The following is a 24,307-nucleotide window of genomic DNA, read 5'->3' as shown; positions in this document are numbered from 1 at the left end:
CTTCTGCACAATTATCGATACTCGCGCTTTTTAAAAAGTAAATGCGACACGACAAATGAATCATAACTTTGACTAAACAACACATAAGAAGACGGAGAAAATGCACTTTGTATGGCCTGAAGATGTGGCACACTCCCAGGATGTCCATATAAGGAGTTGTGTGCTATTCCCATGGCAATTTGTGTGGGGCACTTATTTTTGCCACATGAGCATTAAAGCTTATCATGTTCTTTTCAGTGTGAATTGCATCATGGGGTGAGAAGAAGCACTTACATGCTATTGATTTCAAAACTTCACACAGTGAATTGAAGGAAGAAAATTAGTCAAGAGTATGAAAAAGTGTAGCACATGTAGCATTTTATTAACTAGGTCCATGTGTGCAGCTAGTCTTGTGTCAACAGAGGAGTGACACTAGACTTTAATTCCTATTATAAATCTCCACTTTCTCCTGTGAGGCTGGCCCCAACTGCTGAAACTCTTCTGTGCCAGCTGTGCTCTGCACGGCCTTTGGAGCACAGTTTCTTCCCCAGGCAGCGCTTGAGCACTCACTAAAAGGACAGGATTCTGTTGAGCAGCCTGCCTGTCACCACGGCTCTACATGTGCCAGTTTTCCCCTCTGAGTGATGACAGGGAGCTGCCACTGTGTCTTGTGTGTGTGTCACAGAGACTCAGCCCTGGGTGGCGCTCGCTGTGAGATGTCTGCGGAGGTTTCTGGTGAAATCAAGCTGTTCTCTGGGCAAAGCCTGATTGACAATGGATTTTGGCAGCCAGCCCTGAGAACAAAGGTATCCTTGTTAGTCCACAAAATTGTTCTCTGGTCAGACATTGGTGAATATAAGGGCTTGGAAATAAGCTACATACACAATCCCACTGTACAAGACGAACTGTTCATATGCAAATAGACCTACTTATAGAGATGCATTATGTCGTTACATGAGCAAATTAGTGTACTGTATGTCCAAAGCACTTAATTTTTGTACAGAAGCACTACTGAGAAAAATGAAATAACAGCGCATTATACATAATAATATAGATAATAACACTCTGACGCAGATGAAGACGTCAGTTCAACAAGTGGTCAAACCTAATTCTCACTTGCTTTGAACTCAACAGTTCTCATTTGAAAAGCATGTTTGTGACTATCTTGTCAAACTATTATGTAATAGTTAAGAATGAAAGATGTTTTATGCTCAGGGCACAGCAGATGTGGTCAGGAAAACAGAAAAGATGAAGTACAACATGTAGATTTACAACAATTCCAGAATCCTAAATGAAGTGACATTTCTGGGTTCACCTCTGGCTCCTTATCTTCGTCACAAGCATACTTAACTGTGAAATAAAGAACCATTTCTTATCTTAAATTCCCATATCGCACTATTATTGCGTCTCCTGTCAAAGATAATTATGACAGAAAATTCCCAAGATGCTCATGGTTTACCAGAGCATCCAAAGGCAGGGGTACAGATCTTTCACATCAGAAAATGGCCATTCAAACAATTTTGCCATTAACCAGCTAAAAGCCTGGTGGAAGAATTGTTATGCTTTATGACACGAAACAAGCATGTTTATGGAAGTAAATGCACAAATATAATTGCACTAAGTGGAGACTGCAGAAGCTTTTACCTTAACGTCCATATTAAGAAGCCATGTGAAATGACATTTCTTCTGGTCCCCATTTAGAGCCTGTATGATAATGCATGTTGGTCCATCCTCTGCTCTGTAAGCAGGAAAAAATGAGCTTATACACAATGTACATTTCATAAGCACATGGTTATCAAAGTGTCAAACACATTTTCCCATATGCGAATTATGAATTTACATTTTAAGCAGCTAAATGTCACATAACAATAGCATCATCCTGCTTACTTTACATCCTTCAAAATCCTCTGATATTAATCTAATAAAATGAGATCAGATTAAAAAGGTCAACTCCACCACTGTGCAAACTCACACAATATGTATTGCTGCAAATGTTTGTAATAATAATTGTAATGTACGATCACTATGGCTTTGCCAAAACAACATATCTAGTACTGTATGAGCACATTAGGATTAATGCCCAGTTGGGAAAGAGCTTTCTTTGCCCGTGTGTAAATGATCGTCCTACCTGACAAAACCTGCCTGAGGTGGGAACGACTCCAGCTGAATGGCTGCTCCTCCAAGATAAACACTGGACTTTTGTTTGAAGCTATGTCTGATGCTCAGGAAATCCCTTTGGCCGATCAGGTTTCCTGCTCTCTCGGCTGAAACCTCGTGAGTGATGATTGTGTCGGGTCCAACGTGATTCAGAACCTACGACAAGAAATGTCATTCAGTTTGCTCGGGGAGTCAATTGAAGCTTTAAAGGTGCCATATGTAAGAATGTGGCCAAAAACGGTTACTACATTCAAATTCAAAATACCGAGGTCTTTTAGGTTTCCTTTTCTGACGTAACTGGCAACCCGTGGTTGCTCGGCAGCTGAGACTCTACTGGCTGTAATGATTGGTAGACGGCGGTAGGTGGCGCCACATGCCAAAACATGATTTATAAAGATTTTTTTTAATGCAAATATTTTGGCTGTACTGTTGTTGTTGGTCAGTTCAGTTTGTTATATGAACATTATATATATATACATCATATGAGTCTCTGTGACATATTAGGAGGATTTTATGGCCAGTTGCTTTAGATTTATTACAAAATGCACCTTTAACAATCACAGAGAATTCCTTTTACTTTCATAAAACTGAACTCATGTAACTAAATGATCTTGTGGACAAACGTCTTAAACAGCATTCACATTGAATGTTTATAGGTTACAGTTTGTTTTTATGTCTTGAGATGATCAATTAGTACGACAGATGTTATTATCTATGTGTGAAGGAGGTGAATGAGTCACATTTTTCTTCTTTATTGTTCTCCTTTAGGGTTATGTGTCTAATGCATGGAAGTAAACATGTCTGGGTATAATGTTCTGTGCTTGACAGAAACATCCAAATCAAATTCAACCGTCAATCTGGCTGCATGCTCACGTTGATGTGCTGAATGCTCGAGTTCCACTTGTGCATCTCCTCCACTCTGGCAAACAGAAGGTCGTGGAGCTCATCCACACTGGCCTCCACCACTGCCTCCAGCCTGAAGACCTTCCTGGAGCCTGGCATCACTTTGCTACAAATCACATCTCCGTTGCTCTGGGGGAGGGGAATCAACATACATACATGATTATATGATTATAGTGTTTCAGAGAGCACTAGGCCCCCTCCTCATGCGTGCTCACTGTACCTCTTTGATTTCGACCTTCCATCCATCTTTGTCCTCCAACACCCTGAGAGCCTTCCTCATTGCTTGCTGGCCTTGTTGCACATAGAACAGCTGATCATTTTGTGCCAACGCTGGCTCTGCAGCTACAGGTTTGGGCTCTGCAAAATTGGAAAATTCAGTTACATGTTCTGTGCCAAAGTTTGAGGCCATTGCATTTGTTCCTGTAGCAATATGGAGCTATATTATGATTATACAATGTAAATTTCAATCACTTTAGTAGATGCTACTAAAGTGAAAGGCACCACCTTGGTGGCTCTCTTAAAAAAGGAATGGAATCCTATTTAATAATATAAGCTGTAAAACATGTCTATAATAGCAGGTTTATTCCAGGCAGCCATCAAAATACTCATTTCCAACATGTATAAATACAAGTAGGGATCCTCTCCGTTTATATTTTTTTAACTTCAGCCTCTAGAAGGAGATTTTTCTCATGAAAAAAGACTGTACATAAACATGTCTGCCCCTGACATATATTCTAAAAAAGATGGAGAAATAATTATATGAGGTCACCACAACACTGCTGAAATAACAAATCAAATGGTGGCATTAGACAGCTACACTCTGAACATGTCAAAGAAACCATACGAACAATGAATTTACCTTTGAAATTCCAACCTGCATGTGCTCTTATGCGGTGCTGACTTTGCCCCCATCGCTGCATGTGTGTGATCTCCTGGCCTATCACTGCCACAGCTGTGCGCTGAAGTGCTGAAGCAAGCAAAAGGAGAAAATCAAGCAGGTGAGAAGTCAGAGTGGTGCCTGGTGGTGTGCGTGAAGAAATGAAAAAAAAGGGGGGAGGGGGGGTCCTCGTTTCAGATCGACGAGAATGTTTACCTGCCGTACTCCTCAGGTGTGGATAGGAGATTCCACAGCAGAGCTTCACAACAGCTGGCAGCATTGTTGGTTGACTTTGGCAGTGACGGCAACGAAAAAGAGCTCGGGGTCTGGACTTTATACGGCCTGCGAAGGACATTCCACTGAGATAAGGGCCAGAGAAGAAGATAGGAACTGATCTGAATTCTGTTTTGAAGGTCACACTTGACAGGACGTTTCGTCACAGAAACCGAGGGTGATGCGCAGGAACACACAGTACTTCATCCTTCTTCTTTATATATATAATAACATTTAATAAAACAGTGTATAAATGAGAAGAGAGGCATTTTTGATGTCCACAGTTCTACAAAACGTGGAACAAGCATGACTGAACATTTAAATCTAAATTCAATTAAACAGTTAAATCAGAATCTGAGAAATCTAATGACTAATCAGGACCTGGTTTCTCAAAAAAAATGTTGCATTAAAGACAATACACAATAAAATATAACATGTTTAATTTATGTCTATTAAATCAGACGCTTGTGTCTGCAGCAGGTGATTTGAACACATGATACATATCTCCTATTAAAACCAGTTTCACAACCATTTTTAATTTGCTTCCATGTTTTCAGGTGAATCACACCCACATTCATGTCTGTATTGTGTCTAATTTTGTATATTGTGTCTACAGCCGACTGAAAAGTGCAGTTCTGATTCAAAGTATAATTGAACATAACATGTAACATTAAATTAATGTTTATCCATGTTCTAAATTCCTAGGCTTTTTTTTTATTTCCCCTTATTGTGCAACATCTGAATCCACCAGTGCTCCAAAAAGACCTGAAACTCATATCTTCAAAGGATAATTATACAGAGAATACATAAAAAAGACTGCTCACGCCGTGAATCTGCAAAATAGGGCAAAATTCTGTAATTTTCCCAGAATTCCCTGCACTCTGTGCAGATGTTAGGTCAGGACGATACACAACTATTTCACAACCAACTGTCGCTGTGTGATGTTAAGCCTCATTGTCTTGTTCAATTATGGAAATGATGCTTTTATTTTTGCTCAGTAACTAATTTGTTCCCTTTTCATTTAAAATGATTTTTCCTTCCCTAGATTCATTCATCACTTCATCCCATTAAACCTTTTTTTTTTTTTTTTTTTAAACGTAGCCACAAGTTACAAATTGAGGTTTATAATTGAATAAGTTATTAGGTTAATTAAGTTAATTTTTTAATTTAGCTCATTGTTCCTGAACTGCCTGTTTTCCATGTTCCCACGTCAGTAAGTTGTTGCTCATTCTTACGTCAAGCTGTCTTTTTAACCTCACACTGTTTTGCTCACTGTCTGTGTTGCTATAGAAACAAGGCTAATGTGATGACAATGTCCAGAAACACTGATGGTTTGATTTGATTCATGTTACACTACACAACTGACTGAATAATTTGTCTCTTGACACTAACCTACGCTGATCTTTAGAATTTGAGGAGAGACACTTATCTACATTTTCAACGTCTCTGTCTCACCAGGGCCATCCGTCTCTCCTCGTATGATGATTTACATGTGTGTGTGTGTGAGAACATGTATCTGTGGTATCTTGGTCCCTTCCCTTTCCCTCCCCCTCTCTCCCTCTCCTCTCAGTGCTGCCTCATTACTGATAGAGCCTCAAGAAACAGCTGCCTCTTATCACCCGGAGCCAACAGGTGTCCTTGTGAGACGGATCCATGACGTGAATGCTGAACTTCACCTGCTGACCAGGCCAGCTGACCTCAAATTGCAGTCACGCCACCAGAGCTGACGCATGGCAAGGACTTTTTTTTGACAGTAAAACGAAGGCGTTTCAGAGGCCTCCCACAGGGTACACAGAGGGACAAATAGAATTTCTATGTGGGATAAAGGACGACGCTCCCCCCCCCTTTAAAAAAAAAAAAAAAAAACTCGAGATCTCGACTTTGAAACTCGAGATTAAAAAAAAAAAAAATTGAAATTGAAATTGAATTTAAATTTTAAAATGAAGAAAAAATGTTTTTTCCTTATGTCACTTTGGGGTGACTCAGACTGACAACAAGAGGGAGGCAGTGCCCTGTGTTTAACATCTGGGTCTGGATTTGGATGACATCAGACAAGCAGCTCTGCGGCGACAGCCATTGGATCAGATGAATACTTATAGACAAGCATCAGTACAGTGGAATAAAATGTGGGACATTGTCTCAATAGGTGGGACAGGGGACGCAAACGCTGTGCAGTCCCCCACAGTGGCAAACTCCACGTCTTCAGTATAAGTAAATAGACTTTTTTGGAGGGAGAGACACTTTTGCGTGGCGTGTGCAGGGTCCTGGAATTGAGCATTGTGATCAAACACATGAACCTACTGCACAACGGCACCGATTTGGCAGATAAACACTGACAATTATTGCTGATAATGTGGGCCATTCATTAACCCATTGCAGCTCTGCAGAGTATTGAAGCGCCATAGTTCAGTTTTTAATGGACTAATGGCTCCGCAGTGGCCACACGGTTGGTGTAGTGGTTAGCACTCTTGCCTTTACAGCAAGAAGACCCGGGTTCACCACCCGGTCAGAACAAGGGCATTTCCTGCATGGAGTTTGCATGTTCTCTCTGTGTGTGTGCATGGGCTTTCTCTGGGTTCTCCAGCTTCTTCCCACTGGGGATTAGGTAAATTGGATGCTCTAAATTACCAAGAAAAGTGAGAGTGGATAGATTGGTTGTTGGACTGGGGGAACTGTGACCCTGCCAATCGCCCTACGGTAGAAAATGGATGGATTTCACTTCCTCTTTCATCAATGCACCAGCACTGGAGATGCTGATTCTGCTCAGGATTCGACAGAGGTCACATTCACCCTGTCCTAAGCTGGTGTAACCATCATTATTTGAAGGTTGAAATCCAACATAGCGATCCTGTGAATGATTCTTTCCTAACAGGCCACACATGCACACACCTGTGTCATTATCATCAAAATCACATTTTCTCACATCAAAACCACTGTTTTGATGTTTAATATATTTCTTCACAGATTGATTTTGTGGCATTTAAATGTGTATACAGTGTATGATCTCATCTGCTGCTGTGGCATTTGATTGTGTCTGCTGCCGCTTCTGCACAGTTAGGTGAAGACTGATTAGATTTTCTCATTTTTGCCGTCATCTGCAATACGATAGACTCATACAAAAGTTGTAGAACACAACCTTTAGACATTTTATCCAGAAGTAAACGAGCTTGTGCATAATTTTAGCTCAAGTACTTTGTCACATGTTTCACACCATCACTATATCTATATATATATCTATATCATGCCAGGATACTGTGAAGCTCTGGTGTCATGAACTGTTTCCCATGAAACGTTGTTCATCTGATATCTAATGAATATACACTAAATCAACAAAACTCTCATAGGTTTTATTTGAGATATAGAAACATAAAATGTGCTCAAAGCTACAAGTAGCTACATATTTTGTTTTGATGGACAAAACAAAAACCTGACATTTTAAGTTTTTTGTCAGAGATTATACCACTTTTTGTAAACACAATCCTTCAGCAGTTATTAGCATCGAGAGCATGTTGTACTTCGTCTACAGGTCATACACCAAAGGGTTATCACAAAAGCAGGATAACGGAAAACCAATCATTTCCCATTAAAAGGAAACCATGTCACAGTCATTATCGTGATGATGAGCTGTCGCTCCTGTATGGACTTCAAGGACCTCTGCATCACCGATCCTGTCTGCAAAAACATGCTTACGTCAGAATCATACAAGGAAATGTATAATTATATCCATGCTGTATAGCTTTCCATGACGGAAATAACCCCATTATAATAAAATAGACACTAGACCTTTTTCAATTATGCTCCAAAGCTATGGTAAACTTAAACTTACTTTAAGACAAAAGCAAGCAAGAAAATTCTACACAAAAAATGTTTTGGTTGAACAAAAAATATAAAATATGGTTAAAAAATGAATAGGACATTATTGACTTACCGGGTTTGTTGTCACCAGATGTTCGACTCTTGTTTGAGCTACAGAAAGTACATAAAAGCATTTAATGCATTTGCCTTAGAAATACCTGAAATACATGTAAGGGAGTGTTAGAGATGACCCTGACCAAGTTCTCTGTGGTTGTCTCCACGTCTGATTCAGTGATGAACCGTACAGCAGTGGAGATGCACCAGGATTAAAAGCCTGGTGCTGGAAGTTGGGCAGGTGATGGCCTGCGCCGTCGACACCGTCCAGAGCTCGTTTGATCATCCCCATCACCAGGTCTTTCTCTGAGGGGACGACGCATCACGCACACATATCCACACTTCTGGTAAAAGCCTTGCCTTTCAATTTGACGGCGCTTTCGAATTCAACGAACAAATCTCGGCCGTCGTTAAGTCAAGCTTTTTTCAACTTTTTTGCCAAGGTGAAGGCCCATCTCCCTCACAAGGTCTCAGAGACACTGATCCATGCTTTTATAGCATCTCGGCTGGATTATTGTAATTCTCTGTATGTTGGTGTAGACCAGTCATCTGTCCGACGACGACAGCTGAGAGACCACATCACACATGTATTGTTGGTTTTTAAAGCGCTTAATGATTTGGCACCATCTTACCCAGGGCCGGCCAAGGCATAAGCGAACTAAGCCGCTGCTTAGGGCCCCGTGACCACTAGAGGGCCCCCTCCAAAAAAAGTTTGGATTGCTGTATTTATTATTGCTGTAGTTTATTATTTATTATTAGAATTTTTCTCCCCATTTTTACCAAAGTCACATCTGACAACAGTTTTTACATAGTTGTCAGATGTGATTATTTAACTTTATATTTTATTTATAAACCATTTTTTATTTTATTTAATGCTGTGTTGTTTACATATAAAAGTCGAATCTTTGTATGAGTGTATTTTGAATCCCCCCCAAAAGATTGTTCACATTTTTAGATTTTCAGACCTTAATATCTTTTATATATAAACCCTTTGGTTTTATGTATTGATTCTCTGTGTCGCCAGTAGGGGGAGTTGCTGATTTTGCCAAATATTCATTGAAATATTTTTCTGTAAGTCTGCAAATCTGGTCACATTTAGTTTTGCAAGTGTATTCATATTCGTGACAGAGAAGAATAAGTAGAATACCTTTAGTATAGTAGGTGTGTGAATGATCAATAATCATTATTATTGGCAGTAACAGAGGGCCCCAAAATCAAATTTTGCTTAGGGCCCCATGTCGGCTTGGGCCGGCCTTGATCTTACCTCTCTGAATTTCTTTGTCTTCACGCTTACATCCTGAGCTCTCAGGTCTAATAACAGGCTGCTTTTAGATGTGCCGAGTTCCCGACCAGGGGCGATTGAGCCTTTTTTCTGCAGCTGCCTCTAAACTTTGAAACGAGTCACCCATGGAAATTAAATCTGCCCTCACTTTTAAAGACCCGCCGCTTCTCCATGGCCTTCACCTCAGAATAGTCAACCCGGACACTTCTATGTAGTTTTTACCATTTTACATTCTATTGCGTCACTATTTTACAGTTTTACTTCTATTTTTTATTGATGTTATGTTTTATATCTTTGATGTTGCTGTGCCACTAAATCTGTAAAGCACTTTGGTCAACCTTGGTTGTTTTTCAAATGTGCTCTACTTGAAATAAAATTGACTTGACTTGACAAAAGCAGGAGAACCATTACACCCACGTCATAAATTGTAATTTGAATGAGTTGGATTGAATAAAATGTGCACATGTAAACTGCTTCTGCTACTCGCCAGTGTTGGGATGAATCAAAATAAATGCTTTTAGCATGTACTTTTCAGCGATTTTCAGCATATGAAAGAACTTCATGCATAAAATCATCTTACCCCTTTGACCTGCAAGCAGCAGCCACTGCTGGACTGTGGACAAAGAATCAGTCTGCAGGATCTGACAAAGAAGCTCCAACACCTGACAAAAAAAAAAGTCAACCATCACATCACACCAGCTTAGAAACCTAGGAAGGCATCTTTGTAGCATAAAGCACAGAAAATCTGTACGTTATTAAGGATTTTCTATTTGCCTGTGAGAGAGGTGGTCAGGGGTCTTTTTCAACAACAAAGCAAATCTTTTTATTAATATGAAAAACCTTGGGTGTGCTGCTGCTGTTGTGTCTCAACCCACATAGCCAAAACTGAGCGACTAAAAAATGACTTTAGGACCCCGCGGAGGACAATATTATTACCATGAGTTCTTGATCATGAAAGGGCTGAGGAAAAGCCGGGTGTTGTGAATGGAATCTGCGCTGGTAAGACTTTGTGGGTAGAGGAATGATTCGCCCACTTTCAGCTGAATATTGCGTCTTCCGACGGACAAATTCTCCCACTGGTTGCTCCTGGGATACATGAACAAATACAGATATCGGCATGCAAACATGATTAACAAGACAGTGCAGAAGGAATGTTGTTTGGCATTAAATCTTTCAAACTCATGTCTGTCTTCACCTGTTGATTGGTAAATTTTATTCTATATTGTGTCTCCCAAGAAGACTCATATAATCGCCACAGCCCTGAATATATCCTGTCGGAACCTGTTGCATGTAATTAATTGAGTTTGTTTGTGTGACACACCTCTTTTTTGTCCTCCTGTGCACGAGAAGACAAACTGACTCTTGCAGCGAGTTCTTTAAGTTCGTCCCTCCATGCCTCTGAAAACAAGGCTGAGAAGGAAGCATAAACATTTTAATGAATGCACTGAAGCTCAGTGGTATCATTAGTGAATGGGGATAAGATACATGATGAGGAGATAATACTGGGCCATACCTGACTTGTTTTTGTTGCCGCTGACGAGTGGAAAAGCAAAGGATGGCTCAACTGCTTTCCTGAGGACATGGCCCTTGAGAAGTGGGTGAGGAAACAAGGACGAGGTGACAAACCAGTCGTCTCTCACCATGCAGACAGGTCTTCCATTGAGTCCTGTGGAGAAAAGAAAAAGAGAAAATCATGACATTCACAGAGTTACATCGTAAGTGTGAGGCAATCAAAAGAACGTGACTGGCTTCCCCTGCAAACCTTCAAGAATAAGCACTTTGATGGTGTTTGGATGGATGGATAATCCCTGCCGTGTGACATCTTCATCTTTTTGTGTCATAGGTTGCTATTCCTGGTGCTCATGCTTTAATATTTCATATGATTGTAAGACATACATTATAATATCAGGAACTACAACAGGCCTAACACTGTTAGGTTTGTCCTTGACGTTGCTCAGGTAAAATTATGCACTCGATGTAATAAGCTCTGTCAAGTGATTACCTGCAATCAGAATTATTTTACTGGCAATTTTCTAATCTTGAGACAATTTGGGGAAGTCTGCGTAGGTAAATGAGCTGTTGTAGTTGTCTCCTGTTTGATAGAGGACATTTCTGAATGAATTTCAATGACAATGTTCCATAAAATATACCAGGGATTAACAATATATACGATACATAGTAATGGGTAATTTTATAAACATTGATGCAGTATAGCGCACGGCAAGAGCTTACCCTGAAACACACCTTGCATATATACTTGAACAGCTTACCTTGAATATGTCTCACCCTGTGTGGATGAGGGTTGTGCCGGGAGAAGAACGAGTGATGACTCAACGTCCCGAAGCGTCCACTGCTCCTGGGCAGAGTCTTGGTCAATTCTGAGGTAAGTGGCACCTGAATGGTTTGACTAACACTCGTCTCTCCTGTCGTCCCTCGAGAGTTTGGGCTTATTGACATACTGTATCTTCAAAAATTCTAAATCAAGGTCCCTGGTGAAGCAGTGTCCGAGGGATACACAAAGTTGTGACCACACACTAAAAACACAAAACTAAAACCTAATAAGAAGCAAGGCAGAGAGCACTGAACATCGTGGCTCAAAAATCTAAGTCCAGTTTCAGAGTTAAGTCAAAGATCGACAAGGAAATTATAACTTTGAAGCACCACTTTAGCTCTAAATACAGCTTCCTGCTAAAAGCCTATCCTACTGAGATTTCTGTTGCCTCTGTTGCTAAGAGACCTCAATCACAAAAACACAATGGAACCTGTGCACAGGAACTGACGCTCTCAACGGGATGCAAGTTGGCTCAAACTGATATGCGATTATACTATAAAAATAGCAAATACTTTTTTTTTTCCAGCACTGTAGACAGACAGACAGACCCCATCACGGGAGTGCAAGATTGCTGTTTTATAAAGCACTGGATGTTTTCAGGCCACAATACTTTTCTGAACGGTTGTGATGCATCCAAGTCTGTGCAAATAGCAAATTCTCTCTTTTCTTTCTATACATCACTTTGAGTTACTTTGCTGTTGAAATGTGATTCACAAAACACATCTGCCTTCCCATTTTCATCAATCATAACAGAGACCGGATGCTGCAGAGATGTCAAAAAATGATGTTGTGTAAGAAGAACAGCTGCCTTGGTGTTCGAAGTTCTGATTGTGAATTACTCTGAGACATTTTATTGTTAAAGTATTTCATTAAAAAAAGCAATGCAGTGATACATAGGGCATTTATAATCTCTGTATTGGTCTGGAGTGTTTCTACTTTTATTGTGACAATATTGCCAGAGTAGAGTAGAATAAAATAGCTTTTCTTGTGTCTGTAACGGGCTGTTTGCACTGCAGCCATTCGGACAGGTAAACAACCACATGAATGACAGCTGACTTTGATTTTACTTTCTCAGTTTCAGGGTGCCTGCTGGCTCTCTGTCACCCTGTGCTGATTTATTGATGGATGTGATCGAAACATGTCAAAATGGCTGCTGGATATTGTCAGCAGATAATCCCAACCCCTCTCTGCTTCAGGGAGATTGTTGACCGTTTGCTTCGACCTCGTGAGGAAACCGTATGAATCCCATTTGTAACCGTGACAGCTATATCTGTTGCTGTGGACCGGGCTCCCTCATGAATGAATGTAAGTGTGGGACACCAAAGGAGCAGGAAAACTCAGCATCTGTACATGTTGCAATGAGATAGAAAAAAAAAAAAAAAAACTTCTTGAAAATGCCCCACTATTACACAACAGTCAAGTGGCTTGAAATGAAAAGCCACATTAGCATGAAATGGACGGGCGATTGCAATGATGAGTGGTCTCCTTTGACAACAGATGCGTGGAACTCAAGTGATGTGTGAAACAACCCTGCTGACTGCACTTATTCCTGTGAGTCTTTGCCTATAACACAAGGTATTCTGGGATGTTTTCATTGTTGCTTCATGAAAATCACTGTATCGTAAAATAGAATGTTTTAAATGATGTGTTTTTGACATTGTTGCTGGGTTGATTACTGCGAGGTGCGAGTTGATGCTCCAATTGAACCAAAAAACAATTACCTTTTCAACATGCTCGTAATAAGACTACATAAATTAAGAGCACTTAATTATTTATTTATTTTTTGTCTGAAAGGTTAGCAGAAAGAAATAATCAACACTGAATCTAATTTTCTTGTTATTGTGTTCGCACATTCCTTGCATGTTAATGACTCGTTCCGATGTGTTTATAATTAGTGTAAAAATAATGTGATAATTATTGAGGTAAATTGTGGTTTATCGCCTGTGCACAGATAACAATATTTGAATGTTTTGTGCACCCTGATTACACACCGGTTCAACACAGGGACAAATCAGTTCACTTGAATTAAAGCTCACATAGAGTGGTCCTGTTGCACATATATGTTAGTTATGGAGGTCTACTTACATACATTAACTTGTTTTTATGGTCAAAAACCTCCTAATATGCTGTAAACAAGCCGATAAAACTCTCTGTTTTCTAATGCTTTTCCTCAGCCGCGATATTTCAGACTGAACTCTCACACCCAGAAGACAGAGTCGCTCGTGAAACACCTCCACAACGGACGTTATTCTTCTTCTGTGGTTCAATGTACGCAACCGGATGTGCCCGGACTAGTGCCCGGAGCAGGACGATCTGCTGTTCAGGAGAACCGTTGTTTACGTAACCGGACCGGGGTTTTTTTTCAGAGATCTCGCTGAGCCCGAGATTACAATAAAACACAGCGTTCTCAGCAGTGGCTGAAATGTTTGTTTTGAACCTTCAGGGTTTCGTTAACAAGGTAATGACGCAGATACACACTAAAAAACAGCGTGAATTGGAACTTCCGGTCTAGGTCCGCTTTAATTGAATCGAGTTTGCACGTTCTCCCCCCGTGTGTGCATGGGTTTCTCCAGCTTCCTCCCACAGTCCAAAAACGTGCAATATTCGGATTAGGTAAATTGGACACTCAAATTGACCATAGGTGTGAGTGTGAATGGTTGTTTGTCTCTATATGTGGTCCTGTGATGGACTGGCAAACTGTCCAGGGGTGTGACCCCGCCCGTTGTCTTATATCAGCTGAGATTGGCACAGCTACACCCCATGACCCTCCTGTGGAGGATATGGAGGAAATTAAGTTTCACGGACAATATTGATCTGAAGTCAGAGACGGTTTTCACCATATGACGAGAAAAAACGCACTCAATCTTTAATGAATTTGAATGTGCTCTCCTCGGGTGGTAATGAATCCCACTGTTTTTTCCCCCAAAGCAATAACTGTGAGAAACCACCCGTGTTCATTATTTGCATATATCTTATCTATGTGTAACCAAGGGAACTTCATTACTGGGGATTTTGCACTATTTGGATTTTGGTGAATTTTTAACACTGAACATAAATAATGGCACGAGACACTTTGCAACAGAACATTTGCACAGTGCATATTTGCACAACATTTTATTAATTGGTATTTATTTAATGTTTGATTTGACTGGACTCTTGGGGCAGGCGCTGTGGTGCAATAACAACATGTGTGCAAATGAATGTATGATGGAAGTCAATAGGTTCTATGTGTAACTAACAGTGGTGTTATTATGTGTTAGGAGTGCTACAGTAAACAAGTGTTAAAGTTTGGCAAGACACTCACTTTTTTTCTTTTGTTTGCAGCACGGTGTTCCACTAAAAGAGTCCCAAAGGCAGCAGGAACTTATTTATGGTTCTGGAGCAGACCAAGTGGGGAGATAGGAGAGGGGGAAATGGGATGGATAGGATTTTTGGAATCCTAATGGTGATTGTGGCATTTGTGTAAACAAAAAAAATGTAAAAACATTTGTGATGAACATGGTAGTTCCAGAGCTGACAATCAGGATAAAAGGCGATTATACCATGACACATTTGTCTGTGTTGCTGGTAAGTGCTTGTGTGTTTTTTTTTTTTTACTGGAATAAAATGTCAAATTTGATCCCTCTTACCATCACCGTTCATCATCATCACTGTAATATCCAGTCGCTTTAATGGTCATTCTGACACTATGATTGCAGACAATTTGATGTTGTGGATCTTGTGCAATCAAAACATGCACTTAATTCTTTGGCTCAGCTCTTATTGGTTTTAACCATGTACTGAACCCTTTATATATATAAATATAAAAGGTCTTCCAGTTTGCCACACAAGTCAGCTTGCAGCCTTAAAGCCACAGTTTAGGCCTTTCTGTATGTAACCAACTCAAGACTTATATCTAAAGATGACACAGTGTGTTAATAGCTCTCTTTGTTAAAGCTCTTTGTCAACTTGAGTTTAGATGCTTTATTGATGAATATAGGACCATACATTCATTCCTTGTCTACCAATTTGTGGCTGACTCTCAGGGTGTATGGTGGATTACAGCCTGGACAGGTCACCGACAGTCCTTGCCACTTATGGTCACCGTGTGGACCGGTCTTATTATTATAAAATCATTATTAGTAGTCGTATCGGTACTAGGAAAAAGCAGTAGTAGTCGTATTAGTTCTCTGCGGTTTTCTGTGCAGTCAGAAAGCCCTGATTCATATTTAATTTATCATCCGTCCATTCATTCATCTTCTACTGCTTTATCCTCCACTATATGCAAGTGCAATTACATTGGACCACTTCTGCTGCTTTGTAAAGTAATTAGATGTTTTAATGTTAAGACAGAGGTAAGAGAGGTTTTCATGTGTGATGATGTAGTGACACACACACACACACACACATACATGTTTACCAGTCAAAGTGGGGACCGTCATTCTTCACTGACAAACAGGGAACTTGTGTTTCTGGTTATTTTTAAATAAAAACAAAAGCATAGAAAATGTACTTTAAAGGTCTTTAACCATATTATAACTTCAAATGTGTTTTTTAAATTTTTTTTGAGGAAATAGCAAAGAGGGGACTAAAATCCTTGAGCAACGTCTACCTATCAAACAGGGGACCTCCCACTGTTACAGCGAAAGTGTCTGCAGCCATTGTTTCACCTAATGAGTGTCTGTTTACTGCCAAGCCATCATTAAACTTGAACGTTATCAACATTTAAACATGTTTCTGTGACACAAATATTAAATAATCCTGGCCAATGGAATTATAAGAATAAAGAGAAGCATGTTTAAATTATGTTAATGTAGCTGGGCTTAAAATAGGCAAGACCACTTCTGCTGCTTTGTAAAGTAATTCGATTTATTATTTTTTTTTCGTTAAGACATGATGTAGACACACACACACACACACACACACACACACACACACACACACACACACACACACACACACACACACACACACACACACACACACACACACACACACACACACACAGAGAGAGAGAGAGTGAGTGAGGGGGAGAGAGAGAGCAGTAGTACAGCAGCATCAACAGTCCTGTCTTGCTGGAGTTCAGGAGCCAAAGCGCAACATCCTCCAGCTTTGGAGGCTTGTTTCTCTCTCTCTTCAGCCTGAACTTGAGTTTCAGTCTCAGTGCTGCTGGACACCAGGATGGCAGCAGCAGCAGCATCAGCATCAGCATCTTCGGGACAGGGAAGCAGCAGCAGCAAAATAACTCCAGAAGCGCTGCAGGAGATGCTCCACTACTACAACCTGAGCCGCCAGCAGTTCATCAGCACCTACAACATCGCGCCGCTCGTCTACGTGCCCGAGTTACCGTACAGCGCCAAGACCACGTTCGTGGTCATGTACGTGGTCATTTTCGTGCTGGCTCTGACCGGAAACAGTTTGGTCATCTACGTAGTTGTGAAGAAACGGGCGATACAGACGGCCACGGATATCTTCATCTGCTCGCTGGCGGTCAGCGACCTGCTCATCACTTTCTTCTGCATCCCTTTCACTTTGCTGCAGAACATCTCGTCTGAGTGGTTCGGAGGTGAGTTCTGAAACAAAAACAACAACAAAAGAACTCCTGTGTTTGCTGCTGTTTGTTTTGAAATTTGAATATTATGAATTGTGCAGGTCCTGCTGTAGAAACTAGACATCAGCTCCACTGTCTGCAGAAGATAAGAAACGTGTGAATTAGTTTAACTGCTTAAATCAGAGGGATGTCAAACTCATATTTGTTCAGGGACCCCATGCAGCGCAATTTGATCTCAAGTGGGCAGAACCAGTAAAAATAATAGCATAAAAACCTATGAACAACAAGAACTCTGAATTTTTTTCCCTTGTTTTACATTTAAGGTAGTATTTATTTTATTTTTTTACAAAAATGAGAAAAATAACTGCAATTTCAATAATATTATCCCGAAATTTACCATGTACACATTACACAGGTAGTTTAGTATTTAGTCATTTGCAGGTTTGCATAAATTTCACAATTGCACTATGTACATATTAACTTTTTACTAATTGATCAGTTTAAAAGTGTATTCCCTTATTCTCTGTGTAGCTATGAATGTTATCTATCTATCTATCTATCTATCTATCTATCTATCTATCTATCTATCTATCTATCTATCTATCTATCTATCTATCTGTCTGTCTGTCTGTCTGTCTGTCTGTCTGTCTGTCTGTCTGTCTGTCTGTCTGTCTGTCTGTCTGTCTGTCTATCTATCGATCTATCTATCTATCTATGTCTTTGATTTAAACAACAGCTGCATGTAACAAAATATAACAATATAAACGAGTAAATCCCTAAAAATAAGACGGACATATCCATAATTATGAGCGAGACATTGGGGAGTAATAATAATAAAGTCATTCAAATTCAAATTAAAGGTCAGGTGACTCCACAGGTGACAAACAAGTAAACCGAGCTAACGTGAGCAAAAGCAACCACAAAAAAACGCCCCACTGATCTGCAGATGTCACTGGTGTTTAAAGGACAGACAAAGCACAGAGGTGTTAGAATATAAATGATGACATATCACCTACATGTACAGGCGACAGCTGCTCATTGCTTCATGTCCTTCCAGCTGATTTCCCCCGATTGTCTTGAGACTGGTGATCGAATGGACTGATGAGCCTCACGTTCACAGATTGCAATATAAAGTGTAAAGTGAGTGTGAAGATTGATCCGTTTCAACCCAAATAATAAGAATAAAAAAGATATTAGGAGTGAGGTATTTTTCCTTCAATTTGTTCAATCGTAAGAGCAAGAGATTGTATAGAGTTCTACTGGAATAAACAATTACACATTATACACACGTACAGCACAGATCCATCAAACACACACACTGTGGATTAGAAACAGGTTGTAATTTACGTGTATAACTATCACTTAATTAAAAAACGTATTTTTATTTATTGAAAATAAAAGGAACAAAAAGCACATCTATTGGTGCTGCCTCTGGGGAGACTAATTTAATAAGGATCATACGTTTGTGTCTGCAGAGACACATGGTGATTTTTGTCTGCTTTTTCCTGTTTATGAAAGAGGAGAGGAGAGAGAGAGGCAAATCCAAATTCTTTGTTTTGCCAGTTTCCTTCAGCTGAGAGTGAGCTCTGACGAGCAGTTATATCAGAGCTAAAATAAGAATACTTTGAGTTCAAGACACATTTATACATTCAGAAAAAAGGGTCAAGTGGACCAGGGGGTCTATAGTGGGCTTATAATGAGAGGTGCTTGCTGGTTCAAATCATCAACAGGTCAAGGGACTCGGGTGTTCTCTAAGCAAGGTACTCAACGCACGGCCCTCATTGCTCCCTGGCCTGTGTTCACTCCTGGTGTGCATTAAATGTGGTTTAAATGCAGAAAACATCCCTAAAACAACACTTTGTGAGGCTCTGACTTGTCAAATTGCCCCTGTCACTGTATCCACTGCATATCTGACACCTGACGATGTACAACAACTCTAACAGCAACAAAGAGCTGAAACAACAGCTCTTTGACTCAAAAAAAAGAGAGACACTACGTATGAATCTGCTCGTAAATGCGACTTCTTTCAAATTTTAATTGAAGAAGATTTCACGACATTCATCAACGTTGCCTGACATTGTCGTCGTGTCAGATAATGAAATGTCACAGACGTGCAGCTGACGGTGACATTCTGCGTATCATAGCAATGGGAGGCAGCCTGAAAGCCTGCGCTGCCATTTAGGTCAATAATTATTTCACGGTGGACTTGGGTTTCAGCACGGTGCGTCATTAGCGGTCAAGTATGGTTAGTTGTGTGTGTGTGTTTTTTTTTTTGTTCCATTTCAATTAAAAAATGAATTCTGTGCGCAGGAAGATGAAAAGGACGCCTCTCTCTTTCACTCAAACAAAAGGCACTGATGTGAATTGTAATATGTTTCTCAGTATACCTTATTCATGCCTCTGTTCTCATTTTTTTCTGTAGGAGTTCTGGTTTGCAAGACCGTTCCATTTGTACAGACTACAGCCATAGTGACAGGCATTCTCACCATGACCTGCATTGCCATTGAAAGATACCAGGGCATTGTTTTCCCCCTGAAAATGAGGAGGCAGTACTCATCCAAGAGAGCTTACAAGATGCTAGGTATTATTTATCCTCAATGGTTAATGAAGCTTTTACACACAAACACACAGGTTTGTTTGGACTCTTCCTTTGCCTTTCATTGTTTGTACAGCCTCATTTAAACCTTGTCCCTTACCTCAACCAAAACCAATTAAAGCAGTGTTTACACCAGAAAAGCTCCACTCTATTGTACATAGATGTACTGTATATATAGTTGTATGTATAGCTGACATAATGTCTTCAATCTACAGGACTCGTATGGATTGCCTCAATGATAGTTGGTTCACCCATGCTGTTTGTGCAGCAGTTAGAGGTAAGTCCATCCATCCATCTTCTACCGCTCCACAGGAGGTTTGCAGGGAAGTGCTGTGCCAATCACAGCTGACATAAGCGGAGTACACCCTGGACAGCTTGCCAGTCCATCGCAGGGCCACATATAGAGACAAACAACCATTCACTCTCACTCTCACACCAGTTATGAGTGTCCAATATACCTAATCCCCATATTGAATGTTTTGGACTGTGGGAGGAAGCCGGAGAAACTGGAGAAAACCCACGCACACGCGGGGAGAACATGCAAACGCTATGCAGAAAGGCCCGTGTTCCAACTGGGGCTCGAGCCCGGGTCTTCCTTCTGCAAAAGCACGAGAGTGTTTAAAAGCTTTAGCCCAGAGAGAGAAAAGCTGCCAATGATTGCCAGAGAAAGTTAAGACACACTTGAATTTTGCAAATAATTCCTGAGAATTTTAGAGATTCAGAGAGTTTATTGTTCAATACTATTCTGTCCTCAAAATGTCCCCAAATTGTTTTTTCCATGGTTATGTATATATATATTTTTTTAATGCAGAAAAGCCAGTTTGTAAGATTCGATATAGTACAGCATTTATTATAATAGTGGTGCAACGCACCAATGCTCTGTTCTTTGGAATACTAAAAAACCTGGCTGCAGGGTTTGGAGCACAGAAAAAAGTTTTCGTCAGTCGTAGTTTTTATGAAGACACTGCCCGGGAAAATGGACTGTTACATGGCAACATATCGATGTGCTGTTCTACCTGGAACCATTTGTTTCTGAAAAACGGGGTTTTCAAGGGATCTCGGTAACACTAATGGTTCCAGTAAGAACCATTTTGATCCAGAGAACCCTTTAAAGCCCCTTTCCTGAATAAAGGGTTTTAAAAGGGTTTTTCTTGGTGGAACCCTCCAAAAGGGTTCCAGGTGGAACCTTTATAAAGTTCTACCTGGAGCCAAAAAATGGTTCTCCTGTGAGGACAAGCCGTAGAACCTTATATGGTTCTACTTTGCACTTTTATTTCTAAGAGTGTACATTTGCCCTCTACATGAATTCAATCAACGCATCAGAGACTCCACTTGAACAAATTTGAACAAATCAGTGCAAGCATCTGAACTGCTGCCATTTCTTGTCTGACGACTAATCACGTCTCTTCCCGCCTCTCCCAGGTGAAGTACGACTTCTTGTACGATCATTACCACGTGTGTTGTCAGGAAAGTTGGCACTCTCTGACCCACAGGCAGGCTTACACCACTTTCATCATGGTGGCTCTTTTCCTGCTCCCTCTGGCTGCCATGCTGTTCATCTACACACGCATTGGCATCGAACTGTGGATCCGAAACAGGGTGGGTGACTCATCCGTCCTCAACACCATGAACCTCAGAGAGATCAATAAGATCTCAAGGTAAGCACGACAGCGGAGGCATCTCAACTGCATGATATCCTTGTGGCATGGTTGTGGAGGTGGGAAACCAGAGATAGAGCATGTTGTCGCTGGCAACCAAAACAAACCTTGAACAGCAAGCAGGAGTTACTGCTGCCTTCCTTCCCCTAACATTGGTGGTCATGGCAATGCACCGTAATATAATATTAAGAATAAGGTATCCATCAATTATCTCGGGATTTATCCTCGTCATGGTGTCGCAGATCATAGTCCAGTCCATCACAGGGCCAACACACAACCATTCATTATCACATTCACGCCTACGGGCAATTTAGAGTTGTTGGACTGTGGGAGGAAACCAGAACACCTGGAGAAACCCTGCATTGATGAGGATGTTAAGCTGGTCTCGACCAAGGTGAAAAGTAAATGTAACTGTAAATGTTTTAATGTGATGTTATTGCGAAAATGCCTGGTGACTGCTGCTGTGAACCAATTTCCTGAGGTATAATAGGAAGTAATAGGAGAAACTAGTGGATAGATCTGTGTGCAGATTGTAGGGTATACAATATTTGACATCTGAACATTTGGTTTACGACCAACAGGGCTTAAAATGATCAGGTTTGGGCCACTTTTTCATGTCAAATGACTCACTGCTCTTCCACAGTCTGTGTGAAAAGACAGAAAATCGCCTTCCACTTAAAAATGTACCATTTGCTTATAATTGCCTCACGGGGGCTGTCATTGCCCAGAGAATGATGTATGGACCGAGTTTGACACATACAACGTGACGTCCTTACCAAGATTATGGATTTTTCAATCAAATGTCTGAAGTCAATCTTTTCTGTGCAGCTTTATTAGAAACACAAAGCTACAGTTGCACGAGTCTTTAATTAACACAACAATAGACTCGATATGTTGTCCGTGAAGTAAATGTAGTTGCTCTGGAAAATAAATAACTCGGCTCTCTTATCGGAAAAGACACATGTCGGCGTCCACGAGAGCAACCATTCCCCCCGAAAAAATGCGACGTAGATCAGTGTCACGCTAATTTAACAGTGCACATCATTAATTTAGTGCATTTTCCTGCAATAACAAAGACTCGGATCACCTGGGTTCTTTCATTTACCTCCACTTTTTCCATCGTCCCCTACCACAGGAAGAAGAAAAGGGCCGTGAAAATGATGATCACCATTGTTCTGTTGTTCACCATTTGCTGGGCACCGTTCCACACAGTCCACATGCTGTTCGAGTACTGTGAGTATCATCAGTGCACACAGCTTAACACAGTGTAACCTATGGTGATGTATTGTTCGGCCTCTGTTTGGTCTTCATGAAGGGAAACTACATGTTTAAAGGCGCCATATGTGAGAATGTGGCCAAAAACAGTTACTACATTGAAAATTCAAAATACCGAGGTCTTTTAGGTTTTGTTTTCTGACGTAACTGGCAACCCGTGGTTGCTCGGCAGCTGAGACTCTACTGACTGCAATGATTGGTGGACGGGGGTAGGTGGCGCCACATACCAAAACATGATTTGCAGTCTGCAAAATATTTTTTTAATGCAAATATTTTGGCTGTACTGTTGTTGTTGGTGAGTTCAGTTTGTTATATGAACATTATTCCTGAGTCTCTGTGACATATTAAGAGGATTTTATGGCCAGTTGCTTTAGATTTATTACATAACGCACCTTTAAGTATACTGCATCATTCATGTGAAAAGCCAAGAAGCATTTATTCCATCAAACTGTGTTCTTTGAGTTGTAGAATTTATTATTAAAATTTTTCATTCACAACAGAGAGGTTGTGTTTTCCTTCATACTCAAACCTATTTGCAGTCGTCTAACCTCACCAGCACAAATGTCAGCCTCTGTCATGGTTTGAATTGAACGGAAATTGCAGCCTTATAGTAAAGTTCAATCTTCTGTCTGTGTCCAATGACCTAGACGACCTGGAGAACAAATACGACGCAGTCACCGTGAACATGATCATCGCCACTGTTCAGGCCATTGGGTTCTTCAACAGCTTCAACAATCCCCTCGTCTACGCCTTCATGAACGAGAACTTCAAGAAGAGCTGCGTCTCCACGCTCTCCCACTGCCTCAGGAAACCTAACCAGCAGGGCGTCGCTGCGGTGGCGCCGAAACTCACCGTACAGTTCATCAAACCCCAGAGCAGGGAAGCCTTTATGGAGTCAGACGAGACCGACAGCTCAAAGAAGCACTCTGCCGAGAAAGGCCCTTCAAGCTCATCACGCAGAGAAAGCACTCTGGAAGTGGAAGGAGAAAAAATCTCCACAATCCAAACAGATCTCCCTGCAACCAGCTCCCTGGTCAAGTGAGAAGCGGCCTCGATGTCAATCACTTGGACATGACACGAGAAGCTACGAGAGGGTTGAATCTGTCAAATGAGCTCAAAAAGACAACAAAAACCTCATCACTGCAATGAGTTCTGTTGTTAGGACTCAGGACTCAATGCAACTGCGATCACTGCAGTTAAACTGTGAAAACTATGTGGACACATCACATACACACAACACACACACACTCAAAAAATGTGAAAAACGTGGAAAGAAACAGCCATGATTTTAGCAGGGACGGATAATTCCTTCTTATTTCCTGCACCAATGGTAGAATAAGTACAGTTTTATACATATGTATATAGAAAGAGGGCACTGTTCTAGTATTGTGAATCAAGATCAGTTCTGTGTCTTGCCCAAGGAACCTTTTTTAATGTGAAGTGGAGGAGCCAGGGATCAAACCACTCTGACTTTCCAATTTGGGAACCAGCTCTCCCTCTGAATCCATCATCTCTCTGCTAAGATTTTTATTAGTT

General features: G+C 40.7%; 3 protein-coding genes across 3 annotated transcripts; 1 reads left to right on the top strand and 2 right to left on the bottom strand.

Moving 5' to 3' along the window:
* Positions 1 to 668: 668 nt before the first annotated feature.
* On the bottom strand, positions 669 to 4,196 carry star2 (steroidogenic acute regulatory protein 2; the record flags this gene model as incomplete). Its single annotated transcript, XM_083903660.1, has 7 exons — positions 669 to 773; positions 1,624 to 1,717; positions 2,108 to 2,292; positions 3,010 to 3,168; positions 3,260 to 3,396; positions 3,899 to 4,006; positions 4,133 to 4,196. 7 exons carry the CDS (start codon positions 4,194 to 4,196, stop codon positions 669 to 671), a joined length of 852 nt encoding a protein of 283 aa, XP_083759786.1.
* A 3,996-nt stretch (positions 4,197 to 8,192) lies between these two features.
* Positions 8,193 to 11,837, bottom strand: tbata (thymus, brain and testes associated; the record flags this gene model as incomplete). The annotated part of the gene is made up of 7 exons (XM_083903659.1): positions 8,193 to 8,202; positions 8,290 to 8,404; positions 9,961 to 10,042; positions 10,317 to 10,466; positions 10,702 to 10,790; positions 10,894 to 11,046; positions 11,651 to 11,837. 7 exons carry the CDS (start codon positions 11,835 to 11,837, stop codon positions 8,193 to 8,195), a joined length of 786 nt encoding a protein of 261 aa, XP_083759785.1.
* A 5,035-nt stretch (positions 11,838 to 16,872) lies between these two features.
* On the top strand, positions 16,873 to 23,813 carry qrfprb (pyroglutamylated RFamide peptide receptor b; the record flags this gene model as incomplete). The annotated part of the gene is made up of 6 exons (XM_083903658.1): positions 16,873 to 17,257; positions 19,665 to 19,823; positions 20,054 to 20,115; positions 21,261 to 21,496; positions 22,632 to 22,729; positions 23,419 to 23,813. The coding sequence occupies 6 exons, from the start codon at positions 16,873 to 16,875 to the stop codon at positions 23,811 to 23,813; spliced, it is 1,335 nt and encodes a 444-aa protein (XP_083759784.1).
* Between the last annotated feature and the right edge of the window lie 494 nt (positions 23,814 to 24,307).

This window comes from Microchirus variegatus, assembly GCF_963457635.1.
Source record: "Microchirus variegatus genome assembly, chromosome: 17".
NCBI classification, from domain to species: Eukaryota; Metazoa; Chordata; class Actinopteri; order Pleuronectiformes; family Soleidae; genus Microchirus; species Microchirus variegatus.
This window is presented reverse-complemented; position numbering and strand designations above follow the sequence as displayed.